Source organism: Pelophylax lessonae, assembly GCF_965119305.1.
Source record: "Pelophylax lessonae genome assembly, chromosome: 6".
NCBI lineage: Eukaryota > Metazoa > Chordata > Amphibia > Anura > Ranidae > Pelophylax > Pelophylax lessonae.
The window spans coordinates 97,580,166-97,608,073 of NC_138773.1; the positions used below are offsets into that span (position 1 = coordinate 97,580,166).

The following is a 27,908-nucleotide window of genomic DNA, read 5'->3' on the forward strand; positions in this document are numbered from 1 at the left end:
CAGGTTTATATTTGCTTGATTGCAGTAGTACAGTACTCAAATTCATGGGCTTTAAAAAAAATGAGACCCAGTTAGTCTTGATTGTTTAGGTAACGTTTAAATAATAGGAACCAAACCTTTCACTTATCGAAGGGGTTTCATTTCTTCCAGGCTGAATATTGGTATGCTTTACTTTTTCACTCTCTTACTATAATCAACAGCCTTTAACTATGCTTTGGCCTCTGGTATCCCTGAGAGCGTGCACAATACATTGTGTGTCTTTTAACACTTTGGTGTTAAAGTACTGATGTCATCTTCAGCAAGTAGGTAACAAGTTATTTCTTCCTGCTGCAACAATTCTATGTGGGAGGTATTCGGTTACTTCTGTTTGTGGTCACATTGGGTAACTAGTTCCATGAGGTTCAGGCTCTAGAGGCCAGCTTTCATCAAGTCCTTTACCACTGCATTGGCTAGGGAATGTATTTTTCATGCATTTCTTTTTTAGACAGAGAGAAAGCGAAGATTCACTGACTCATTTGATCGTTTTCCAAGACCAATGTCAGACAACGGTTTTAGGAAAAAGACTGGGTTCCCAGCCCCGGCTAAGAACTGCCAACACCAGCCTAAGACAGCTTTTGTGTTTGACCTGACAAGAGCACAATAGGCTTGCTTGTGCCCAAAATAACTATCTGTCATTTCCTAAATTTCATTTTTCACTGTTATCCTTTCAAATAGCTGGAACTCCTGGTATGTGTCAGGGCCTGGGGCATCCTCTGTGCTCAGCTAAAGTATTTTCTCTGTGACTTAGTTTAGTGGATGTGTCTTTTTTGTATTCTTAATTGTGAGGTTCCTGTGTATCTGGTTAATGGAGAAGTGTTTTTACATATACATTGCCTTAGGGGCATCACTTCTGCCTAGATTGTTAGGTATCCTTGCATCGTGTTTTTCCTTAGTCTGTTAAATCTTCTGCTTTAGGACTGATAAATAAAATACATTTTATGTTGCCTTTTCCCCATAGTTTTTACCTCAATAAAGTAGACAAAACTCAGACTTCAAGCTTATCAGAACCCAAAATCAAAAGTTTAACATACTATTGTTTCTCCTTACCAATCCCCAAATGAGGTGTAAGCACAACTTTTCTTTTTTTCAGGGTTTCTATCCTTTATTTTCACTAGGTAATCCTGAAAATGACACACTTCCTATCCCATCATGGTACATTTACTTCTCCAATGTATCTCTGGAGGTAGCCATGGCTATCAGACAGGCTGAATATCAAACACATCTGCTTTGTTATCTCCATTACATGGTATCAAAAAACAGACAAGAAAGGATATGGGGCAAAAATCGGTATTTTGAAGGTACCGTCAATGACCAATAATAAATGTATTCTAGAAAAAACTAGTATAGTATATTCTGTATAAAAACATATATTTTATTAAACCATAATAACAATGAAAAGACAAGAGAAAAAAATTCACATACAAAAACATTAAGGACAAGTATTAGTCCAAGTAAAAAAGCAGATCAATAAAGCTGTAACCTCATACACTTGTTTGATTGTGATTTGAACCATAAGGAAGTGCCAGAAGACCAAGATAACCTGGTAAGTTCTAGAATACTTTCTCAGGGTGATTACTACTCACTACCCAACATGTTTCGTGGGGTATTCCGCTTCTTCAGGGGCGCAGGGGTACACAATATTATTCAGAGGGACAACTGCAGGATAGTTGAAACAAGAATTAATATGCAAATATTTACAACAATTTTATTTAAATATTTATATAAAATGTATTGCCATTATAAGTACATTCAAAAAGGAGAGAGTTCCTTTAAGAAATTAGACAAAACATGCAAATATACAAAACAGTATATCATATGGACATGAAAATCAAAGCGACATGAATATTCCCACCTGTAGGGCTGCTTGTGGATAGGCTGGCTTATAGAACCGACTAGTGCCAAACCAAGTCCCCCGGGTGGGCATGGACGGCCCAAATTATATCTGAATGTAGGGGTAGGTGGAGGGTCCCTAGTAATGTGTGGAGAAAAAATAAAAAAGGGGGGGGGAGGAGAAAAATATCCATAGAGGATATTGGTATCTCCTTTTTTCCCCCCTTTTTTTCTTTTTTCTCCACATATTACTAGGGACCCTCCACCTACCCCTACATTCAGATATAATTTGGGCCGTCCATGCCCACCTGGGGGACTTGGTTTGCCACTAGTCGGTTCTATCAGCCAGCCTATCCACAAGCAGCCCTACAGGTGGGAATATTCATGTCGCTTTGATTTTCATGTCCATATGATATACTGTTTTGTATATTTGCATGTTTTGTCTAATTTCTTAGAGGAACTCTCTCCTTTTTTAATGTACTTATAATGGCAATAAATTTTATATAAATATCGAAATAAAATTGTTGTAAATATTTGCATATTAATTCTTGTTTCAATTATCCTGCAGTTGTCCCTCTGAATATTATTGTGTACCCCTGCACCCCTGAAGAAGCTGAATACCCCGCAAAACATGTTGGGTAGTAATCACCCCGAGGAAGTATTCTAGAACTTAACAGGTTATCTTGGTCTTCTGGCTCTTCCTTATGGTTCAAAACACAATCAAACAAGTGTATGAGGTTACAGCTTTATTGATCTGCTTTTTTACTTGGACTAATACTTGTCCTTAATGTTTTTGTATGTGGATTTTTTTCTCTTGTCTTTTCCTTGTTAACTTTATTTAATAAAATATATGTTTTTATACAAAATATACTATACTAGTTTTTTCTAGAATACATTTATTATTGGTCATTGACGGTATCTTCAAAATCCCGATTTTTGCCCCATATCCTTTCTTATCTGTTTTTTGATACTATTACTGGGATGTGGTACCTTTACAAATACACCCCCCCCCCCCTTTTTCTGAGCTAAATTGTCACTCCATTACATGGTAGTTGCTAGTAGCCTACACAAGAAAGATGTCATTGTTTTAGCTGCCTTTTTAGCTCATAATATAGAAGAAAAGATGCACACCGCTCAGGCGGTTGGAATTCAACAGCCAACCATGGGTGCAGGACTTTGGATCGCCACCGCAAACAGGAATACAAGAAAAGTGGCCGCACACCAAACGATGGCTTCACGATGAAAGGCTTTATTGAAAAATAGGATGCAGGGTACAGCAAATGGATGGTAGACGCGTTTCACGCGACCCACAACGTGCTTGTTCACTAGTGTTCATCCTATTTTTCAATAAAGCCTTTCATCGTGAAGCCATCGTTTGGTGTGCGGCCACTTTTCTTGTATACCTTCTTAGCTCATAGAAAGGGTCAAGAATATCTGCATTTCTGACAACATCAATAGGTATGTTCAGTACCTCTTAAAAATTTTCTTAACTTAAAAAAGAAAACAAATGCAGCCACCAAATATAAGGTACAAAAGCAGTAATATACTACATTTGAATTTTTGGGTTTAGATACGCTTTAAGGCGCCATTTAAGTTCTTTTTCTTTTAGGATGCACGCTTTTTATAAAAAAGGTCTTCAGAATCCGACTCTGTGTATATTTTCTGGGATTTTGTATCCTCATAATGGCACTTCCTCAAAAAAATTTATAAAATAAAATCACTATTTCTGTCTGTATTTGTTTATTAAAAAGCTCAAGTTACTTTTTGAGAGGACACTTGTGGTCTATTTCCCCATTCAGCTTCTTGAGGTTCTCGGGAACTGCAGCATCAAAATCTTCCCACATTAGTTCCCATCAGGACCCTTTAATTAAAGGGGTAACAAGGACATTTTCCATAGGCCCATCAGGATAGGAAGACAATCAAAAGACTCCCAAGAAAAAAAACTAAGACCATGAAAAAGCTGAGATCTAAACTCAGTGATGAACTATTAGGCAAGGCATCCTTTGTTTTAAATATAAGGATCTCTTCTTTCAGCATGAGTATTGAGCATGAGTTTTTATTATCCTTGTGGGAAAAATGCTTCTGTATTAATCCCGGAATTCCAAGTGACAAACCACACTCATATATTTCTTCCCAGCATTCTAAAAATGTTACAAACTACACACAGTTCTGTTTGCACTCAAATATATTATAATGCTGGTTTATTAAGAAATCGTCCTAGCCCAGTGGCCCTCTAAAAGATAGTAGGGGCCCCTACAGTGATTTTTACCCTGAAACTGCATTTGTCTTAAAGCAGCACTGCCTTTGCCTCTGCCTGCTCACCAGTATATGAAGATGTGTCACTGGGGCAAATCTAGGAATGAAATGTTGGTATGCTTATGGGCATGTGTATTTTGTTGTAAGGCATCTACTGCAATTTATTTCTAAAAGAAGGTGGGATTTATTAAAAGGGCTGGCTTTACTAAACTGCATATTGGCTAATTTATTAGGTGTTTCCAAGAAAAAACACTTATGGAAGACGTGCCAAGAAGTGTAGGTCAATTACGACAGCCATTTACCACTGCACTGGAGTAGTGTTGAGACCCTAATTTATATAAAGTGTTGTGTAATGCATCATACACTGCTATTTGTCTGCCAACATCTACTGTACAGATAGTTGCTACAGCAGGAGTGCAGATCCAGGAACTGTTGTTTAAAATAACAGAGCTGGTAATTGTTTCAGTATACCCAATTATTATTTTTTTTATCAGTTCTAAGTCTGACAGGGCTGCTAATATTATCCAGTCTTCTTAACTAGACACTAAGAATAATTTGCTTTTTGCGTCTGCTCTGCTGGTGGCAGAGGTAGCCATACTTGTTTCTTTGCCTATCCCCACTATTTTGTCTTTGGCACTGACACAGGCAGCATAGGAAGATAGGAGAAGAGCTTGCTTTGTTCCTGATTCAGATCATTTGAACTATGACAAGCTGAGTAGAAGAGATCTCCCACATGTGTGTTACTGTTGGAGCTCTTCACAGATGGCAACTGTTTTATATGCAGAACCATTTTTTTTTAATTGTGGTTATGTTAACCACTTAAGCCCCGGAGGATTTGGCTGCTCAAAGACCAGGCCTTATTTTGCGATTCGGCACTGCGTGACTTTAACGGACAAATGCGCGGTCGTGCGGCGCTGTGCCCAAATGAAATTGACGTCCTTTTTTTCTCACAAACAGAGCTTTCTTTTGGTGGTATTTGATCACCTGTGCGATTTTTACTTTTTGCGCTATAAACAAAAGAAGAGCATCAATTTTGAAAAAATAACAACATTTTTCAAATTTTTTTATATGAAATTCCCCCAAAAAAATGTAAAATCAAAATTTTTTAACATTTTAGGCCAATTTGTTTTCTGCTACATATTTTTGGTAAAAAAAAATTGCAATGGGCGTATTTTGATTGGTTTGCACAAAAGTTATTGCGTTTACTAACTAAGGGAAAGATTTATGTCCTTTTTAATTGTTTTTTTTTTTTCAACTAGTAATGGCGGCGATCTACGATTTTTTTTTGCGGGACTGCGACATTGCGGCGGATAGCTCGGAGCCCTGACTGACACTTTTGGGAGTACCAGTGACATTACTACAGTAATCAGTGCTATACATATGCACTGTTACTATAAAAATAACACTGGCAGGGAAGGGGTCAACTTTATTAGAGATTAAGGGGTTAAGTGTGTCCCTGGGGGCGTGCTTCTAACTGTAGAGGGGCGTGGCTTTTGATGTAACCACAGAGACATACGATCCTACATAGCAGGATCATATGATCTCTGCTCTTACACCAGGGAGAATGACAGACGGCTTTTACATCAGCCGCCTGCCTTTCTCCCTCTCCATCGGAGCCGCCGGTCACTCGCGCAGGGACCTCAGTGAACGAGCGGGGGCGGGAGCGGCGTAGTACTATGTCACTTTGCCCAGGAGGGGCTGACCGCCGCAGTAAATGTACTTGCGGCGGTTGGCAAGTGGTTATTTTCTACATTTAGGTGCTGATAGTTCTTAGGCCCTGTTCACACCTGAGTGTTTTCCAGCTCGTAAAACGCTCAAGTCTCAAAATGCCCAACAAGCAAAATAAAATTCATTTCAAAGGCCCCTGTTCACATATGAGCCTTTTGTTGCCTGAAGCAAAACACCTGAAGCTCAAAAAAGTACATGAGCTTCTTTTTTGGCAGATTACAAGCGTTTTTGTTAGATGTCAATGTCTGCCTCCATACACCTGCAGAAAATGCCTGAAAAAACACCCATAAAAATGCCTGAAAAACGCCCCAAAAAATGCCTGAAAACTATACTCTCAGGGATGAATTGAGCCTTACAGGAGTTCTTTACAGTCTTTACGTAAAAATATAACAAGCTGCTGAGTGAGTCAACCTGTGTCATTCTTCCAGTACTGAAATCTTAATTTTGTGTGGCCTTTAATGTTTAGGCTACAGTCTCAAAGGAACTAATTTTAGGTCATGACCTTGGCAGGCATGCACTAGAGGCTTTGCAGGCTTCCTTTACTGAATGATACGTACATCACACTGTAGTCCTTGTTCATGCGTACACTCACTTTTAATTTCTGTAACATTTGGGGCAAGCCTAGACAGATCTTCCCAAAGCTTAAGAGCCAGCTCCAAAAAATAAAGAGCCAGCTAGTTATGGCTTTAACCCCTGGCAGCAGACACAGGCTCACCTGAGGCAAAGAGTCTAAATGGCACAGGGGTCCTCATTAAAACATTCTGCTGTGATTGACCCTAATGCCCCGCCCGGGTCTGCCTTGTTGTAAGATGCCACCAGGTTGCATCTCTCAGGATTGCCTCACTAAGGAATAGCAGGAATGTTGTGGCAATGGGGAGAAGACTTGGAAGCTGCACTATGGTCATGCAGAGTTCAGTCACTGGTTGAAGCAGGTGGCAGACAATGATATTTGATGTCTGGGCAGAGTTTCGACGCAGGGGGCAGGCAAGAGTGGTCAGTGTTCAGGCAGAAGTTGAGGTAAGCATTGATAATTGGTGTCCAGTTGGAGGTCAAGGTAGGCAAGAGTAGTCAGGGACAAGAAGAGTTTACAGGGACAGGGGACACAAATTAAGTCAGGGGATCTTGATAAGTAACAGGAAAGGCAGAAATTGTCAGTCTCACAAACAAGGTAGCTTGCAAGAAGTCACATCATCGACCACCATAAAGTAAGGCGTTTAAATACCCTCCTAGGCCTGTGCACATGCCCATTACTAGGGGCACATGCTAAGGCATATATGCCCTTGCCACATTGTGCACATATTTATGCAAGCATCTAGCATAGCCAAAAGGCCAGAATATAGGGTGTGATGCATGCATGTGGACAGGATGGACTAGGGCTATAGATGTACATATTTGGACCCTGGAGGTACTGTAACACGGCAACGATGCAGCTTTGATCTGACTTACGCAGTTCTCATCTGTCCACTTACAACAGCCATGTTGTTTACCCCTCCTCCCAACACGTGTAAGGTTGTCTTTTTCCACCACCCACCACAACAGACATATATACAGTTATCTCTCTACCCCAGCAGCTTTTGTCTCAGGCTCCAGTGGGCATTATTGGGTTTATAGTGTTTAGTGTGTGCCTGCTGTGCAATGGCAGGGTGGTGGGATCCATCTTCCCCTGAGTTCTTTGTCATATGATAAATGATCAACATCTTTTAGAATGAAGTCTATGAGGGGGAACATCGTGATCAATAATTATGGTTACACCCTTAGTCACTGCACAGCCAGCAGTGGTGAGAACCCAAAATCCATTTCCCTGGGCCTGGTGACACCTATGGTGTTCTGGTTTGCAAGGGGACTTTTTCCAGCCTCCATTGCAATTTGTCCAGCTCTGAGTTGAGAAATATACAACAGCAAGAAATAGAGCAAGTTTGGTTTTCTGTAGTCAACTGTGATTTCCTTCTAATTATGCCCTGCATTACATATTTAACCTAAGGGCAAGCAAAATAATGAATGCACCCATAGATAAAAGGTGTCAGAATTGATAAGAAGCTAGTCAATATATCAATTATGTTAAATACTGGTTGACTGAATAATAATAATGGAGTTCTTGTATGTGTGAAGTTCCCAGCATTGTGGTGTTTTCACCCATGCCCAGGGTTGTGATCATCAATCTGAATCTATCAAAAACAGATTTTACAGTTTTGGGTGATCTTAGCATTTAAGTGATGGTTCACACTGGTGCGATGCTGGAACCCTGCGAATCCACTGCAGGTTCTCGCATCGCACCCTACTCGCAGGCAGTTCACACTGTCATATGCGAATTGCTGAGAGTGTCAATACAAAGTTAATCACACCCCCAGATTAGTTTGCATATCGCACTGCGAACTGTCAATTCAGACAGGAATTGGCTCACATAGGTTTGAACACCCATGTGATCCAATTCTGGTGCGGACCAAAAAAAGGGTCCTGCACGACTTTGGTCCGAATGCGATGCAAATTCAGGCAATTCGCATAGCAGAGACATTGCATGTGATTTGCAGAGCAATGCGGTGCGAATCACATAGTTACATAGTACATAGTTACATAGTAGGTGAGGTTGAATAAAGACAATAGTCCATCCAGTTCAACCTGTGTAGGTGTGTGTGACTGTAATCATCTAACATAGCCCTTTATCTCCTGATCCTTGAGATGTAAGTCTAAGAGTCTTTTGAAAGTCACCATACTACCCGCAGAAACCACCTCTTGTGGTAGACAATTCCACAATCTTGTAGCCCTAACAGTAAAGAACCCCCCACGTTGCCTGAGGTTAAAACGCTTCTCCTCTAATCGCATTGTATGTCCTCGAGTCCTCATGCAATTCCTTCGAATGAACAGCTTTTTTTCTAAGCTGAGATCCCCATTAAGATATTTATAAATTGCTATCATGTCCCCTCTCAGACGTCTCTTCTCCAGGGAAAATAAATCGAGCGATTGCAGCCGCTCTTCATAGGTAAGGTCCTCCAATCCCCTAATTAGTTTAGTTGCCCTTCTCTGGACTCTCTCCAGCTCCAACACATCCCTCCTGAGGACTGGCGACCAGAACTGGACAGAATACTCCAGATGCGGTCGGACCAGAGTTTTATAAAGTGGAAGGATTATAGTCTTATCTCTGGAATACATCCCTTTCTTTATGCATGCTAATATTCTGTTGGCTTTGGAAGCTGCCGCTTGGCATTGCATGCTGTTGCCTAATCTATCATCAACCAAGACTCCCAGATCTTTCTCCATTTTTGAGTCCCCCAAGGGTTCCCCTCCTAACATGTATTGTGTTTTTATGTTTTTGGTCCCCAAGTGCAAAACCTTACACTTCTCCACATGAAACCTCATTTGCCATGTCGTTGCCCACTCCGTAATTTTGTCCAGGTCATTCTGTAGGATATCTGCTTCATGCTGTGCAGTTATTGCCCTGGCCAATTTTGTGTCATCTGCAAAAATTGATAACGAACTACTGATCCCGTCCTCAATGCTGTTTATGAATAAATTGAACAAGGTTGGTCCCAGGACTGAGCCCTGGGGCACCCCGCTTACTACCTCAGCCCAGTCTGAGTATGCGCTGTTTATTACCACCCTTTGGACACGGCCTTTTAGCCAGTTCCGTATCCAAGAGCAAACCCTGCTGTCGATACCTGCAGACCTTATTTTATAAATTAAGCGCTTGTGGGAAACTGTATCAAACGCCTTAGCGAAATCCAAGTACACCACATCCACTGGTCTGCCCCTATCTAGCTCACAGCTCACTTCCTCGTAGAATGCTAAGAGATTGGTTTGACAAGAACGCCCATTTGTAAACCCGTGTTGGTTACTACCATGTCTGACATCGCTATAGTGTGAACCAGCACTAAAGCATACATTTGTAACAGAATATTTCTATTAAATCACCAAGTCCTTAGGTATGTAAATACTATATAACATTGACATTATCCTTTTAAAAAAGGCATTGGCTAAACAAAAACTCTTTGAATTTAAAGTGACACTAAACACACACTGTTTAATTGATATTGTTCCTTCAATTTCTGTATGCGGATGATGGCACTGTAATTATTTTAATAAAAAACATCCAAGTACCTTTTATCTAATCGATATACAACTGTCACATGACCCAGATCTTTCCCAACCTGTCTACAGAGAAACATAAGCAGGAGGAGCTTCTAGTCCTCGGTTACTGGTCCCATGTTTAAAAAAAAACAAAAAAAAAAAACAGCCTTTGGAATACAGAGTAAATATAGATAAATAATATTCTTTTGTGGAAATAGCACGGTGTTCGCAGATTTCTGACAGTCTTAGGTTTCCAGCCTATGTCTTAGAATAGGAGGTAGGTGATTCCTCCATTAATCTACATGGAGGTGATTCATCCATTAAAGTGATTGTAAAGTCTCCTTTTTTTTTTTTTTTAAAGAACAAACATGTTATGCTTACTTGCTCTGTGCAGTTGGGTTTGCACAGAGCAGTCCTGATCCTCCTCTTCTTAGGTCCTTCCTTGCTGCTCCTAGCCCCTCCCTCATGTCCAGTGCCCCCATAGCAAGCAGCTTGCTATGGAGGCACCCGAGCAGAGCTGCAGCTCCATGTGTCCATTCAGACACAGCACTGCCATTCGGCCCCACCCCCTCTCTCTCCTGATTGGCTAACTGACTTTGATTGACAGCCGTGGGAGCCAGTGAGAACCAATCAGAAGAGAGAGTCCCAGATGGCCGAGGGACTCCTTAACATCGCTGGAAAGAGATGGCCTCAGGTAAGTATTAGGGGGTGCTGGGGAGGCTGCTACACCCAGAAGGTTTTTTTATCTTAATGCATAGAATGCTTTACAACTCCTTTAATCTACATGTAATCTACATGTAATACAGGTGGAGATAGAGGGCAGCAGAATCAACCAGGTTTTTTGCAGAATACGAATCTCATAGTGGCTGAGTGAATATGAACAACATGTAATACACCGTCTATTGAAAGTTTTTTATGATGTGGGTTTATTGACACTTTAAATTAGCTGTAAAGCATACGGAGCATTTATAAAACCCTCTTGCTTTGCTAAATGAAAACCCTTCAGACTGTTGTGTTGCTTTACCACACATGCATTACTATTTAGTATTTAAAGAGGAGCTCCAGGCTCCTGCAGAAAAAATTTAAAGTCAGCAGCTACAAATACTGTAGCAGCTGACTTTTAATTTCAGGACACTTACCTGTCCAGGGATCCAGTGGTGTCTTCACTTGAGCTGATTTTCAATCGGTTATCGAGTGTTGCCACTGCCATCTACACTAAGGGAAAACCTTGCGGCTTCACAGCCGGTGCCCTACTGCGCAAGCAGTAAGCTGTGCGGTAAGGAGGAGGGCGGCCGAACTTCCAGCTGATTTTGCTGCGGGGAACTCAGCCGGAAGTGGGAGCGGGTACCTGTCAAAATCAGGTACCCGCTGCCCCCTCCTCCCCAAAAGGTGCCAAATGTGGCAGCGGAGGGGGAGAGGAGGCAGACAAGCGGACCTTCCCCTTTTTGTAGAGCTGTGCTTTAACATACGTTAAAGCGGAGTTCCGGCCACAAAAAAAAAATTTCAATGAATATAACCCCGGGACAGTCAGGGCTAGTACATTCCACAATGGATATCCTCTGATTTGTCCCGGTTCGCACTTACCTTTTAGAAGAAATACTTACCTTGAACATTTCTTCTCCAGCGCTGCCATCTCGGATGTGGGCAGCTGAAACCAGCGCGTCCTCTTCCGTGTCCTCTTCTCCCAGAATGCGCCTGCACCGGCCCCGCTCGTCACTTCCGGTGCGGGCGCGTCATCCCTCCACAGCTTCTGGGCATGCCCAAAAGCTGTTTAGCAGGGAATGAGGCGCCGCACCGGAAGTGACGAGCAGGGCCGGTGCAGGCGCATTGATTCCTGGGAGCGATGACGTTCAGCTCCTAGGAATCAATGCAAAGAGGAAGTGACTACGTGGGCCGCAGAGGGAGGAAGTTGAAGAAAGGTGAGTATATTTTTCTGCAATTACAAGGTAAGTAAAAATCGTAATTTTGTGGCCGGAACTCCGCTTTAAGGTATTCTTTTTAAATAGGCTGTCTATAAGCCACAAGGAAAATTTTAACAGACCTGCCACATTTTTTACAATGTAGTGCATCAAAATGCGAAGAGGGTTCACTTCTGTTAGTTACAATGTACCAAAACACGGGAGCGCTGTCCTGTGATGCCTAGGTGCCAAAAGGTCAGGGTTTACACTAGGTTTATAAATATGCTTTATAGTAATGATTGGGATTTCTATTTGAAATACATTTACATTTGGTAAATATGTGTTTAATTAAGGCTACTACATGCTTCTTGTGTAACACGCCGGAGGAAGTAATTTATTCCTTATATGCAACATTTCATTGCTACACATAGCAATTAATCCCTAGCAATAGTAACAAGATTGAACTATTAAAAAGTGCCCATCTACTCCTGTCTTTGATGCAGGAGCTTCTTTGGTTGTTTTCTGTAGAAACTGTACTGCCAGCTGGTATGATGTAGTATATAGGGTAAGCACGGTTGCTTAATTTTCCAGTGTGTCACTTATCTACATATTAGTTGCACTCCTGTTACAATGAAAGTGCTAATTTGGTTGTATTAGTGATTTTGAGAGCTTCTAATTTTAAAGCCCTATTCTGCATTTCAGCTGAGCTGGAGGTCTTCACTGAAACACTACGTAACTCATCTACTGGTGGTCTGAGTGGCTCCGATGTTCTCTTCACATTGTGAAGGCTTTAGGTCAGAGTGTAATGATATGCTCAACAAGGCATTGGCCTTATTTATACGGCAGTGATAGCCAAGGCCAGCATTCTTCTCCAGTCTATATATAACTGGACTTACGGGGATGTATAATTTAATTTGTCTGGCAGCACTGCGGGAGAGTTTCAGAATTAAAATTTACCGACCCCCCCCTCTTTGCTGAAACACGACTGCTGATTGAAGCCAGTGTTAATGAAGGCTACAATTAAGGCAAATGGCAGTAGAGGGTTTATGGGAAGTCAAGCTTTCTTGCTGCCATTTCAGACTGCAGCCTGCAAACATCTCTTGACAGGAGGAGAGTTTGGTGAATACCTGGGACACTCATTCTGCTCATTAGCACATGACCTTTTCTCCATCCTAAGTAAAATAAGCTTAAATCAGCCTAACAAATAGCTCAGTGTGTGTATCATGGTGTGTAGGTGTGATAGGGCATTGGCAATGTACAAAGTGTAGAAACCCATTACAACCTATCAGTTTTCATCAAGTTAGTGCTGTATAAACTATGAACAATTGTTTTTGACTTGTTGCTTTGGGTTTCTGATATGTGAACATTGATTTTTGCCTTAGTAAGAAAGAAGCATTGTAATCTTACACTGGCCTTACACCTGTAGAATTTTGTTAGAAAATTGTCATTCGTTTGATTAAGAGTTAAAGGGGAAGATTCGACAATTAGTTTCGGCAATAGCAAGCGAAAAAATCAAATGAATTTTTGAATCTAATAATGAAAACAAATTATTTATAATTGTTGAATTTGCTCTCGGCCAAGAAAAATTGTAACTAGTCCTATGCATATGCACTTGTCAAATTTTAGCAGATTCTGGCTGCTTCAGTTTTATAAATTGCCCTCAATAAATTATAAAGAACACAATTTGATTCCTGTAATGGCATAAATGTCAAATGTCCCTCTATATGCAGAATAGTTCTCCCATTTTGCAAATTGTCTTGTGCTGCCTTTGTAATGCAGAATATTACACCAGGCTGAAGTCAACACAGATTGCTGTGACAGGAAGAATAAAAAGTACACTGCCTGTCAAACATTTTTTGGGAATGTTGGCAACTACATAATTGTGGTTCAAAATAGAAAAGAGGTTACACTATTTCATTTCAAAATGTAGATGTACATAAAAATAAATGGCAATTGGTTGGTAGGGGTTACTTCACTTTTCACAACGTTTTTGGCTTCCTCAAAAAGCCTGATAGTGTTTGCAAGAACCCTGCAGATTAAAAGAAAGAATACTTATATTTCAGGTATATGTGGTTTGTGAATTACATAAATATTGCAGGAACCTACATCCCACTAAATTATATGTAAAAGAAACAAATTTGAAGACTGGAAATTTATACAGTACAATGCCAGCACCTTTATGGGTATGACCAAGTGCCATATCACTAGTCCCACCCATCATCAGCCCATAAATAAACAATGTTGATAGCTTATAGAATTGTACAAGATGAACATTTCAGAATCAGCTCTACTTTATTATCTGATTGATTGGGGGGGGGGGGCGGATCACAATTTATTTTCTTGACTTGCTTCCATTTCTTCACGAGATGCAGTGAGATGGTACTTGGGTATACCTTAGCCCCCGTTCACATAGAGGCGACCTGTGAGGCGACCTGGTCGCCTCACAGGTCGCCGCAGGTCGCCTTCCATAGGAAAGCTGCGGACCCGTTCTAATAGGAGCGACACAAGTCGCTCCGACTTAGAAAAAGGGTCCGGAGCTTCTTTGGGGCGACCAGGAGGCGACCGCTATAGACTTCAATGTTATGAAGTCCGTGGCGGCCGCTCCAAGGTCGCGGCGCGCTGCTTGCACCGCGATCTCGGAGGTCGCCACCCGAAGTCGGATCGCCCCTATGTGAACGGGGGCTAAATGGACTGGCATTGTATAAATATATCATGTTTTATGGATTCTAAACATATTTGTGTACTAATAAATTTGATTTTACTATTGAAAATAAAATATGGTGGTATGTATATGTGGAATTCGGTACCATTAACCACTTTACCACCGGAGGATTTTGCTGTCTTACGTCTGGGCCACTTTTTGCAATTTGGCACTGTGCAACTTTAACTGACAATTGCGCGGTCGTGCAACGCCGTACCCAAACTAAATTTACGTCCTTTTTTTCCCACAAACAGAGCTTTCTTTTGGTGGTATTTGATCACCTGTGCGATTTTTACTTTTTGCACTATAAACAAAAAAAGAGCGTAAATTTTGAAAAAATAACAATATTTTTCACATTTTTTTATATGAAATCCCCCCCCCCCCCCCAAAAAAAAATTTAAAAATCAAAATTTTTTTACATTTTTGGCCAATTTGTTTTCTGCTACCTATGTTTGGTAAAATAAAAATCACAATAAGCGTATTTTGATTGGTTTGCGCAAAAGTTATTGCGTTTACTAACTAAGGGAAAGATTTCTGTCATTTTTGGTGTTTTTTTTTTAACGAGTAATGGCGGCGATCTGCAATTTTTTTATACGGGACTGCGACATTGCGGCGGACAGATCGGACCCTTGACTGACATTTTTGTCACTTTTGGGGGTACCAGCAGTGACATTACCACAGTTATCAGTGCTATAAAAATGCACTGTTACTGTAAAAATGACACTGGCAGGGAAGGGGTTAATTTTTATTAGTGATCAAGGGGTTAATGTATGCCTGGTGCTTACTGACGTGTGTGGGGGGAGGGGACTATTTGACACAGGACAGATCGCAAGTTCAGCTATGCTGAACCCTGCAATCTGACCCTGCCTGTCACTTAGGAGATCCGCCCGCTTGTGTTTATACAAGCGGGCGGATCTCCACACTCGATTCCCCGACGATCGCGGAAGAGCAGCGGCGATCGCCGCTGCTCCTCCCCTGGCCCGACTCCCGCTGTGACTGAATACAGCGGGAGCAAACCTCTCGCGCGCGCCGCCGAGAGAGGGTAATGTCTGGTGATGTAGGTCTACGTCGCCAGACGTTATCGAGCCACTTTGCCGCAGTACAGCTCTAGTGAGCAGTGCGAAAGTGGTTAAAGTCCTAGTCCTTAAAATTGGTTCTTTCTGATTTCAAAATATACTGCAGTTGAAAAGCTGATCCATGCATTTGTGTTTTCCCGACTTAACGACTGCAATTCTCTTCTCACTGGTGTATATAAATCCAGTATTGATGGACTACAATGTGTACAAAATTCTGCAGCCAGAATCCTGACTACATCTGGCAAGTGATCATATTACCCCTATCCTGGAGTCCTTACACTGGCTCCCTGTCAGGTTTCACATAGACTTTCAGATCCTCTTGCTCACCTATAAGGCTTTTCATGGCTTGGCACCCATTATCTGTCTGAAATGTTATCAACTTACTCCCCCCATCATAACCTCCACTCCTCAAATTCTGGTCTTCTGTGTGTCCCCTCTACTCACCTACACTCGATGGGAGACAGAGCCTTCTGTTATGCTCTAAAAATCTGGAATTCACTTCCAAAGAACATCAGAGAGTCATCTTGTCTAAACTCATTCAAATCAAATCTAAAACCTTTTTTCTTTAGACAGGCTTTTATTTGATTGTCCCTTTTTCCTTTGTATTTCTTGTGTTTTCTTTGTAAATCTCTTTGAGAAGCTACCTTAAGTCTCGGTTCACACTACGTCGCTCCGACCTAGGGGGCGACCTGTGGCGCGACTTGCACGAACTTCATAAAATGAATGTCTATGCAAGTCGCCTCCAGGTCGCCCCAAAGTAGTACAGGACCCTTTTTCTAAGTTGGAGCAACTTGTGTCGCTCCTATTAGAACCGGTCCTGTACTACTCAATGGACCGCGACGGTGCGCGACTTGCCAGGCTGACCAAGTCGTCTGACAAGTCGTATTAGTGTGAACCGGCACTTAAAGGTGCTACATAAAATAAGGTTTATTATTATTATATTAAAAAAGAAAAAAAATATGATCGGTCGCTCTATAATTTTTGGCACAACTGTAAATAAGGCCACTATGGTGAGGCCCAGTCTCACAAGTTCAGCCTGAATTGCTGTTTAAAATTGAATGCTAGATTTCTGGGAAATCCATCAGGTTTCTTTGTATGGTCCTAAACAGGCACTGCAATATCTGTCTTTTGTCAGACTGATCTGGTCTCCAATCCAGGACAAACATGTCCATGTTCTTCACATAGGACTTGTAGCAAACATTTAGATGTAAATAAAAACACTAAGGTGCTATTTTCAAATAAACACATTGACAGCTCTTTTCTCAAGAGGTTTTCCCATGAGATTGGTGACTTAGGAAAAAAAAAAAAAACGGCTGGAAGGCAAAACGTTTTACGCTTGGAATTAGACTGGAAGGGACAAAGGACATGTCTTATCAAAGACCACCTCAGCCTTTCCTTCCCAATTCACCGGGCTGCATTTCCCCTGCGACCCTCATTATAGCCATCAACACATTTCCCTGCTTTCAGGTTTGACAGGTGTAATAAAAGGTCACAGTTTTGACAGTTCTGCTTGTCAATTCCATGAGCGTCCAAGTCCAGGAAAAAAATAACCTGGGCCCAGTAAGCTACAGGAGCTGAAATTTCCCAGGACTAAATGCATCCATTGTGCTAGAGCAGCAAGCCCTGAAACTTGATCCTCAAAGTAGGTTGTCAAAGCTTTTGTGACCAAGTGAGGAAACTATTATCCTATTGTTTGTGCTTCTATTCTTTTCCTCAAACCATTAGAAAGGGGATTATTAATAGGTTTTGAGATAACTGAAGACATGGGCTAAAAGCAAACAATTTCCTGCTCGTTAACCCTTTTTTTTTTTCTAACCTTGTCTAGGTCTATGTGAATGGAGAGTGGGTAACCAGCATCGGAGAAGGTGGCAGCTTTGGGGAGCTTGCACTTATCTACGGTACCCCTAGAGCTGCCACGGTCAAGGCCAAAACAGATCTTAAACTATGGGGCATCGATCGGGACAGCTATAGACGTATACTTATGGTGAGTTTGCTTTGGCGCTTGTTTATATATCAAAATAGTCTGGTAAAACTTAACTAGCATGAAAGTGCATTCAGGAGAATATGGCAAATGTACCCATAGTTTTTGTTTTTTATGGTGCCACTGGCTATCACAAGCGTGATTGCTCTTCTTTCTGATTTTTTCTTTAAAGCCTAATTCCATCCAAAACATTTTTTTAGTTTTTTAGGAGGGTTAGAACCTATGTCAAGTTCAAAAATGACCTCTATCCCCTTTAGGAGGATCTCATAACATTTTCTGTTCTCTCGAGCAGCCATTGTCTGGTCAGGAAGTGAGAGGAAACCCGGGCATAGAAAGAAATAAAAACCTAACTAGGCTTCTAACACATTTCCATTTCACTAAAAAATGTATTAATTACTGTCCTTTACCATTTAGGAGGTTTCCCCTCTCTTGTCCTATCACAAACTTACCAAATAGACAGGTGGGGGGGGGGGGGACAATGCAGTGGTAAAATAGACACAAGTTCTTAACCTTTCTACTCTATCTAAAACTTAAAAAAAATTTTGGCTGGAGTTGGGCTTTAATGTTATTTTATGGAAATGGCAGAAGAAGAATGATGACGCTATTTGCTGGCACAAGAGTAGTGAGCAAACTTGGCCCAGAAGAGCTAGAGCTACTAACTAATTGCAACAGGAGTTCTCATCATATAGGTCCCTTAATGATAAAAGAATCCATTACTACATCAGTCTACCAGCACCTATCCATAATGAAATTATCAGCACTGGGTGAACTCTGTGAGTTCACCTCTTGCTACTCTGGGGCGATAACGCTTTGCAGTTTTTTCAAAAATAGGAATGAAAGTGGTCCTAAACCTAAATAAAGATTAAAGCCCAACTGAACTTTCAGTTTAAATCAGTTAAATACATTCCAGGTGCATCAAAACAAAAGGTGTGCAAAGTTTTTTTTTCTTAAAGCGGAGTTCCACTCGTTTTTTGTTTATTAAAAGTCAGCAGCTACAAAAAGTTAAAAGTCAGCAGCTACAAAAAGTGTATCTGCTGACTTTTAATAGACGCACACTTACCTGTCCCAGGATCCAGCGATGCGGCCGCCCGAAGACTCGCTCCTTGCCCTCTCCTCTCGGTGGCGCCAGCATCTCTAGTGTGGGCACCCGGGTGTGACAGCTTGCGGCTTCACAGCCAGGTGCGCACTGGTCAGTCAATTTCTGGGACCTCTGATGTGTCCCAGAAGATTGCAGGGAGGGAGGGAGAGAGGAGAACTTCCGCTCGAGCTGCCTAGGCGAAGTCAGGAGTAAGTTCCTTGCTGGAATCTCTGGTTCTGCAAATTTTTTTCTTATTAGATAGAATTTTTTTCTCCTGTTTTTTTCCTGTGAGATCTACAATCAACTGCTGGACTGGGCGATGGGCTAGATAATCTAGATCCAGTGGTCACCCAAGTCTGGCCAGCGAGTGCGCGCAGACCTCAGCTCCGCTCTAGGTTGGCCGTGACATAGCCCCACTGGCCTGCGAGTTAAATGCCTCATGAGGTAGCATACGACTGCGTTCCTCCTGGCCGACAGCCCCCCATTTCGATAGCGAGGGGTTCTGTCTGGTGCGGTACCCGCTTGGTTCCTGGTATGGTGAGTAGCTGTCCCCCCTCTCTCTCTCCTGGAGAGTTTTGGGGTGGATGTGGGCCCCTCCTTGGGACGGTCAGACCCCTGGGTTCCCCTCCTTCCTTTCAGACACCCCCCTTTCATCTGTCCCCCATCCTACCCCCCTCCTCTTATGCTGAGCTGTGCGGGTGGTCTGGTCCACCTCCTGGGGGGGTCAGGAAGCTATGCTGGCTTTTGGGGCCGGGGGGGGGGGTGCGCCACCTGCGACCGGGCAATCAGCTGTGCGCAGAGGGGTTGTACCTGGTGGAGGCTCCTTTTTGCTGTAACCTGTGTGTTTCTATGCACTGCGGCCATGTTTGTGTAGTCCGGTGGCCATTTTAGGGTGGTTTGCCATTTAAAATAGCAGCGGCCATGACAGTGGAGCCCTGTGATTTCTGATTTCTGTGGTGGGAGCTTTGGAGCACATCTTCCCACCTGATCCCCTCTCTGAGGCTGCGGGGCCCTCCGGGTCCCAACCATCCATCGATGCACTGACGGCGGTCCTGGAGTCCTTTGTGTCCCAGGTGGAGGTGGTTTTCGAGAGACAGGTTTGCAAAAAAGCGCCGCCCGCCTTCGCCTGTCTCATCTGTCTTATCAGATCCTAAATCTGATTCGGCCGCTGCAGACGTGGGTCAACCTGCTGGGTCTGCGACCACGCACCCGGAATCCTCAGATAGTGAGGATGATTCCCCCACATCTGCAACCGCGCACAGAAAGGCGCTGGTGGAAACACTGGTTGTATTTGTGCGTGAGACCTTGAAGATGGAGCGACAGAGGCGCAGGTTCCCTTTGGCACTCACAAGCCATCTAGAGCGGCAAAGGTGTTTCCTTTCCCCACCTATTTTGACAGAATTGTCGCTAAAGAGTGGGGACGACCAATCCTGCTGACATGAAGGCAGAGGCTGTGGCCCGTGATATGTACACTCTGGCTGGTTCAGGACTGAAGCCAGTATTCCCTGGTGTCGCAAACTCTGACCAAGTGACCTGGCCAACTCTGACCGAGTGGGCTAAGCTTTTATGCCATGACCTGGAGGGAGAACAGCTCCCCCTTGCCTTTGCTTTGCTTGCGGACCAGCTGGTCTAGGGGCTGCAGTTTATCTGTGATGCCTCTTTGGATGCGGCTCCCCTAGTGGCTCGGCTCTCTGTTTTGGAAGTGGTCCTTTGGCGTGTTTTTTGGCTAAAATGGTGGTCTGCGGACCAGACTTCTAAAAAGGCCTTGACTGATCTCCCCTTTTAAGGGGATCTCCTGTTTGGGGCTACTCTCAATGACATCATTAAAGGTCTCACAGGGGGAAAGAGTGCTTTTCTTCAGCAGGCTACTAAGGGCAAGGAACCTCTTTGTAGATGGAGGCCCTCCTTCTCGTCTCATAAGAAGTTTTTTCGTCCCTTAGGGGCGACTGACAAGGGCTCAAAGCCTTTCAGGACCTCCTCTGGAGGATCCAAACAAACCTGGTCTGGCAAGCTGAGAGCGGGCTTCTCCAGACCCGTGGACAAGTCTCCTTCAGCATGAGGGTGTGCCCTCACCTGTACCGGGGGTGGGGGGACGTCTTCTTTGGTTTCTGGACCCGTAGACTTCCCTTGTACAAGACAAGTGGATCGACAAAGTAATTCCATCCAGCTACAAGATCAAGTTTCACTCTTGTCCCCTGGCAAGGTTCTTTCCTTCCAACTTTCGCCTGTCCCGGACCATTTACAGGGTCTATTTGGAGCAGTACAAGACCTGTTGCTTCAAGGGGTGATTGTCCCAGTTCCGACTTCTGAACGTTTTCAGGGTTTTTACTTAAACCTGTTTACAGCTCTCAGGAAGGAAGGCAAGGTGCATCCAATCCTGGACCTCAAGGCACTGAACTGCTTTATGCGGGTGCAGAAGTTCAGGATGGAGTGCATTAGCATGGTGGTGGCATTACTGCATCAGGTGGATTTTCTTACCTCTATCGACTTCAAGGATGCTTACCTTCACATACCAATATGTGTTGGTCACCAGCGCTTCCTCCGCTTTGCTGTGGGAGAGGAGCAATTATCAGTTTTTGGTGTTACCCTTTGGTCTTGCCTCCTTGCTCCTCGGGTCTTCACAAAAGTGTTAGCCCCGGTGCTAGCATTGTTACCCTAATGGGGGATCACAGTACTTGGTTACTTGGACGACTTTCTTCTGTGAGCAGAGTGTCTTACTGCTATGGTGGAAAACCTGGAAATCACAATACGAATTCTGAGAGAGTTCAGCTGGATTCTGAATTTTCAGAAGTCTTCTGTGGTTCCGTCCACGAAGCTGGACTATCTGGGTCTAAATTTGGACTCGGCCTTAGCCAGAGTGCTCCTTCCTCTGGACAAACTCCAGAAATTGCAGGCTGCACTTCGTCTCCTGCTGTCCTGCAGATGATCATCCCTCCGGACTTGCAAGCGGGTGCTGGGCCTGATGGTGTCTACCTTCGAGGCCATCTGGTTTGCACAGTTCCATACGAGGTCCCTGCAAAGCGAGATTCTGGCCAAACGGGACAAGACTCCCCAGTCTCAGATCCGGCTGAGCCGGGGAACGAAGGAGTTCCTGATATGGTGGCTTTGTTATCTGGCGCTTCGGCTGGGCAAATCCTTCCTCCTCTTTATTGGACAGTTGTCACCACGGATGCCAGCCTGTCCGGCTGGGGAGGCATCCTCCGCAAAAATTCTGCTCAGGGGATCTGGGCACTCAGGGGGTCGAGACTACCGATCAATGTCTTGGAACTCCGAGTGATCAGACTGTGCCTGGACCATTGAACGGATTGTCTTCAGGGATGTCCAGTGCGCATTCAATTGGACAATGCCACGGCGTTGGCTTAAGTCAATCACCAAGGGGGCATAAAGAGTGTCCTGGTGGCTCTGGAGGTAGCTGGAATTCTAAGGTGGACAGAACGGTTCGTTCCAGTCCTCTCTGCCGTACATATTCCTGGGGTGGAAAACTGGCAGGTGGATTACCTCAGTCGGCTGGCGTTGGACCAAGGGGAGTAGTCCCTTCATCCAGAGGCATTTCATCATTTGTGTCTCGGGTGGTGCTTCCCCCGAGGTGGATCTGTTGGCGTCCCTGCTCAACAGAGAGGTGCAGAGGTTTGTGGCTTGGTCACGGGATCCTCTGGGGGACACCACAGATGCGCTGGTGGCCCTGTGGGGTCAGTATCGTCTGATTTATGCCTTCCCTCCTCTCAAGCTTCTGCCAGGACTTCTATGCAGGATCGAGGTAGAAGGGATTCCGGTCATCTTAGTGGCTCCAGTCTGGCCTCTCCAGGCTTGGTACGCTAATCTGGTGCGGGTGGTCACCAACATTCCTTAGACGTTTCCTCTCAGGGTGGATCTGCTGTCCCAAGGACCAATCTTCCATCCTGCTTTACAGTCGCTGGCTTTGACGGTTTAGCTGTTGAACACCAGGTGCTGATAGATAGAGGCTTGTCTGAGTCGGTGATTCCAGCGCTGTTAAAAGCTAGGAAATCTACTTCTAGGAAGATCTACCATCGTACGTGGGAGATGTACGTTGCGTGGTGTGAGTCTCTTGGGGTTCATCCTCGTTCTTTTTCGGTGGCTTGGATCTTGACTTTCCTTCAACGGGGGGTTGAGCAAAAACTGGCCTTGAGTACGATCAAGGGCCAGGTGTCGGCCTTAGCGGTCTTCTTTTAATGGCCCTTGATCACACACTCCCTGGTGCATACTTTTCTTCAGGGAGTTCGGCACTTGGCTCCTCCAGTGCGGTCTTCGTTACCGCCTTTGGACCTCAATTTGGTGCTCTGTCCCCCAGAGGCCTCCCTTTGAGAATCTTCGGAAGATTCCCCTGCTTATGCTGTCCCAGAAGGTGGCCTTTTTGGTTGCTTTCACCTGTGTGCGCAGGGTGTCGGAATTGGCGGGATTTTAGCTCCTGTCCATCGTTCCTTCCAAAGGTTGTCTCTGATTTTATATTTGAATGAAGACATTGTGTTGCCTTCCCTGTGTCCCAGGCCAAAACATCAGAAGGAAATTGTTTTGCATGCCTTGGATCCGGGCGATTAGGGTGTACCTGGCAGCTACAGAGTCTTTTAGGAAGTCAGACTCGCTATTTGTGTTCATGAATGGGCCTTGGAAAGGGTTGTCCGCTTCCTCTGGGACCATTTCCAGATGGACCAGACAGACGGTTGTTCAGGCCTATTTCATCAGGGGTCAGGTTTCTACTTTCCCTGTCAAGGCGCACTCTACTCAAGCATTTAGTGCCTCCAGGGCCTTCCATTATCAGGTGTCAGTGACACAGGCTTGCAAGGCAGCCACCTGGTCGTCGGTGCACACTTTCACAAAGTTCTATAAAGTGGATGTATTGGCATCTGCGGATGCTTCTTTTGGCCTCAAGGTTTTGCAAGCTGCTGTTTAGAGGACCTGATCCTCTTTGAGGGTTCATTGTTTTTTTCAGGTGGGCTCCAGTTGTTTTGGTTGAGCTCCTGTTGCCTGGTTGGCTACTGTTTAGCTTAGGGATTTTTTTTCTGCTGTTCCCACCCCTCATGTTTAACATTGCTTTGGGACTTCCCAATGGTTATGAAGATCAGGAGCTTTATCCGTCAGTGAGCGAAAGAGAAAATTATATTTTTGACTTACCGTAAAATCCATTTCGCTGATGTTTATTGCCGGACACAGCACCCACCCCTCTGTGGAGTTGTAATTCATCTGACACTGCTTGTAACAAAACTGATTACCTATAGCAGAGAGAGGGAGTGTACCCCCTGGGACTACCCATAGGCCTAGCCAGATTCTTTTTCTGCCTAATGTCCTACTCCTATAGGGGGCAGTATAACCTAATGGTTATGAAGATCAGGAGCTGTGTCCGTCAATGAACATCAGAGAAATGGATTTTACAGTAAATCAAAAATCCCATTTCTTTCGAATGACTATTTGAACAAATTCTTGAGGTCATTGGCCAGCTTAAATTTAGTGTTTACAGTTCTGTGCTTTTCACAATATATGATGGGCTGACCATGTAAATCTCCCAGGAACTGTAGTAAATAGTTCTTCATGTGACTTTCCACAGTGCAGCAGGAGTATTAAACTTAATTTTTTAGTCTCTGTAATGCAAATAACCAGACAATCCAGTAGTGAAGACCCTTTCTTTTGGGCTTGACAGATTGGCAGATGTAGGATCGCCATTACAGAAATCTCTCAGCCTCAGACCCCAAGGGTTATAGGAAGTTAATACACGAGTTACCCTGCCAAAATCAACTTAAAACCTGTTCGCGATGGGTGGACAGACCATTTGATAGTCTAGCAAAAGTATGTACTGTTCATTGTTAATCAAAATTGTCCATTCAAGTGTCGAGGCACATGCTGCGTGCGGAAAAGCGAAGCCATAAAGATCATTTCCACTTAGCATAATCACAATGCTGTTGCAGCACATGAACATTTCATGCTAAATGTGTTATAAATAGCCTGGTAGGTCTGAAATTTCTGTGGCTGGCACAGCAGACCAGAGCGGCATTATCAGCAGAAGGGAGAGGAATCTGAGGTGCCGTAGTCACCGTGGAGCCCTGAATCCTGCTAGTATGCTCTCAATCTGCAAATAGCAGTGAAAACTATGTCACAAAATTACTGCATTAAATCCCCTGCAAACAAGCGAGCGGTTCACTTATCAGACTCGTCTACGGCTGCCATTAGCCTCTTCTTGAACCAGGACACAGGGGCCTATTCATCAAACTGCTATGTTAACTTACCGGTAATCAGAAACCTGGCCTCCCTTACTGCTGACACCGAACGAAGACCTCATTTTGTCATCAGTTACAGCACTATACGCACTAAACACGAGAGGTTTTCCTGGCTCTCATTAGTTGTGTTGTTTAACTTGCCTTGAAATGCAAAATGTGGTTGTACAGGTGGCCAGAAGTTCAAAAACATGAAATTAATCACAGACGTTCGCACTCCAGACTACCATGCAGGTGACTGGATGGTTAATTCATTAGGTGCTTAACATGTGCAGGGCTGAATGTGGATATTATTTCTATTTTTTATATCATTATTTAGTAGATGTGTACATAGTCTGTACCTTGATTACTGCTAATATATTTTCACTTAAAGCTCAACTCCAGGCAAACAGTGAGACAAATGGGTAAAATACAGATATACGGACTGTTTTACCTGCTGAATGATTGAGAGTAACACTGAGTGTTTATGTCTATCCAGTCCTGAGATTTACACTACTGTGCAACATGCACAACCGCTTCTGTCTGGTCAGAAGGTAGGTCTTGGTCTTTAACCACTTCAGCCCCGGAAGGTTTTACCCCCTTAATGACCAGGCCATTTTAATTGCGATTCGGCACTTGCTTTAACTAACAATTGCGCGACACTGTACCCAAATACAATTGATGTCCTTTTTTTCCCCCCAAATAGAGCTTTCTTTTGGTGGTATTTGATCACCTCTGTGGTTTTTAGATTTTGCGCTATAAACAGCAAAATAGCGACAATTTTGAAAAAATAAACTATATTTTTTTACTTACCGCTACAAAATATTCCCAATAAAAAAAAATTTAAAAATCAAAATTTTCTACCAAGTTAGGTCAATTTGTATTCTGCTACAAAAAAAAAAATCCCAAAAAGCATATAATAATCGGTTTGCGCAAAAGTTTACAAACTATAAGATAGATTTTTGTGCTTTTTTTTGTTGTTGTTTTTATTAGTAATGGCGGCAATCAGCGATTTTTAGCGGGACTGGGACATTGCGGCGGACAAATCTGACACTAAGGGACCAGTGACACCAATACAGTGATCAGTGCCAAATAATATGCACTGTTACTGTATAAATGACACTGGCGGGGAAGGGGTTAATGCTCGGGGTGATCAAGGGGTTAAGTGTGCTCCTAAATTGTGCTTACTAACTGTGGGGGGGGCTCTGTGACAGGCACACAGAGATCGGTGTTTCAGCTTAGCTGAGACACACAATCTCATCGTGCCTGTCTGACAGGAGAGCTGCCTGCTTTGTTTACATAGGCAGGCGGCTCTCCTGCCAGTTTCTTTGAAGATCGCGGGAGGCCAGCGGCAATCGTGCCCGCTCCGCCTGCGGCCCGGCTCCCGCTGTGACTAATCACCGGGAGCACGGGAGATCTACATAATTATGCGCAGCCGAGCCGCCCTGCCACTGTAAATCTAGGTGGAGCGGTCGGCAAGTGGTTAAAGTGATACTAAAGTCATGTGGTTTTTTTTTGTTAAAAATAACAAACATGTTATACCTACCTGCTCTGTGCAGTGGTTTTGCACAGAGCAGCCCATATCCTCCTCTTTTCGGTTCCCTCTTCAGTTCTCCTGGCCCCTCCCTCCTGTTGAGTGCCCCCACAGCAAGCAGCTTGCTATAGGGGCACCCGAGCCGAGTCACAGCTCCCTGTGTCCATTTAGACATGGAGCTGCAGCCTGGCCCTGCCCCCTTCCTCTCCTCATTGGCTGACTGACTTTGATTGACAGCAGCAGGCGCCAGTGGTGCCCCGCACTGCTGTCTCAGCCAATAAGAAGGGGTGTTATATTCTCCGTGTTGTGAGAGACACAGGACTCTGACCTGGAACAACGGTTGTTTATTCAGGACTCACTGTACACTCCAGCATGCATTACAGGACAGCTCAGTATATCAATGCATCTCTTACATGTCTCTAAGATGGCCACTTTGCCCCTTGACCCTTGTCATCACTCCTGGGTGGAGCAAGCCTTAAAGTAACAGTACATGTGAAATCCTTCAGGTATAACAAGGGGAGTCCCGGGCGCCTGAGACATTTCTGCAACATTGCTGGATCTAGATGAACCTCAGGTAAATATTAGGGAGGCTGCTGCACAGAGAAGGCTTTTTTATCTTAATGCATAGAATGTATTAAGTTAAAAAACTTTCTGCCTTTAAAACCACTTTAAGATGAGTAAAGACAATTGGGCAAAAGGCTCTGGGGCAGATCTTCAGGGTCCATTCACATGGGCAGTTACAAATACTGCAATTTCCAGCTCAGTATATCAATGCATCTCTTACATGTCTCTAAGATGGCCACTTTGCCCCTTGACCCTTGTCATCACTCCTGGGTGGAGCCAGCCTTAAAGTAACAGTAGATGTAAAACCCTTCAGGTATAACACCTTCCATCCATTCCTAAAAAAACAAACAAAAAAAAAAACACAACAAAACGAGAACAGGCATAAAACAGTAACTAATAATTGTCCAATACAGTCCTCCAACTCAGGAGATTTACATGGCTTCTTCCACGTCCGGATGTGAGAACAACTTCCAGGGATGCTACGGGGAGAAAATGGCAGCGGATCACTTTCAGCGGGCCCGCCGAAAGTCTCGTAACCGCTCTTGCAGCTGAAACCGGTCAGGAGGGCGACAGCGTCGTTGAGGACGGGCACCCAGCGACTCGGGGCCGGAGGAAGCAGGGCTGGCCGGAATGGACACCGGCGGGGCCAAGAGGGGATCCCCTAGCTCAGAGGGTGAACAGACCTCTGGACCAGGGCTGGAGGGCTCTGTTGGAGTTGAGTTCAGAGTCCCCCCAAGCATCAGTCTCAATGCCTCCTGATCCGGTAGGAGCAGATCCTTGAGACACTGGAGGTGCAGCCGATGTCAGGGATTCGGGCAGCTGAGAACGAGGACGCAATTGATCCGCATGCCATCTGCAAATGGAACCATCTTCCAGGCAGACCCTATACATTTTGGGTCCCAAAGTCTCTGCGACGATAGCAGGAAGCCAACGAGTGTTGGAAGCGCCATATGATCGA

General features: G+C 44.0%; 1 protein-coding gene across 3 annotated transcripts in view; it reads left to right on the forward strand.

The window, feature by feature from the left end:
- PRKAR1B (protein kinase cAMP-dependent type I regulatory subunit beta) overlaps window positions 1-27,908 on the forward strand; it is a 405,306-nt gene that overhangs the window by 277,438 nt on the left and 99,960 nt on the right. For all 3 annotated transcript variants that reach the window (XM_082260646.1, XM_082260647.1, XM_082260648.1), the window contains one exon: window positions 17,416-17,574. In XM_082260646.1, coding sequence (XP_082116772.1) covers window positions 17,416-17,574 — 159 coding nt within the window. The remainder of the gene's footprint in view (window positions 1-17,415; window positions 17,575-27,908) is intronic.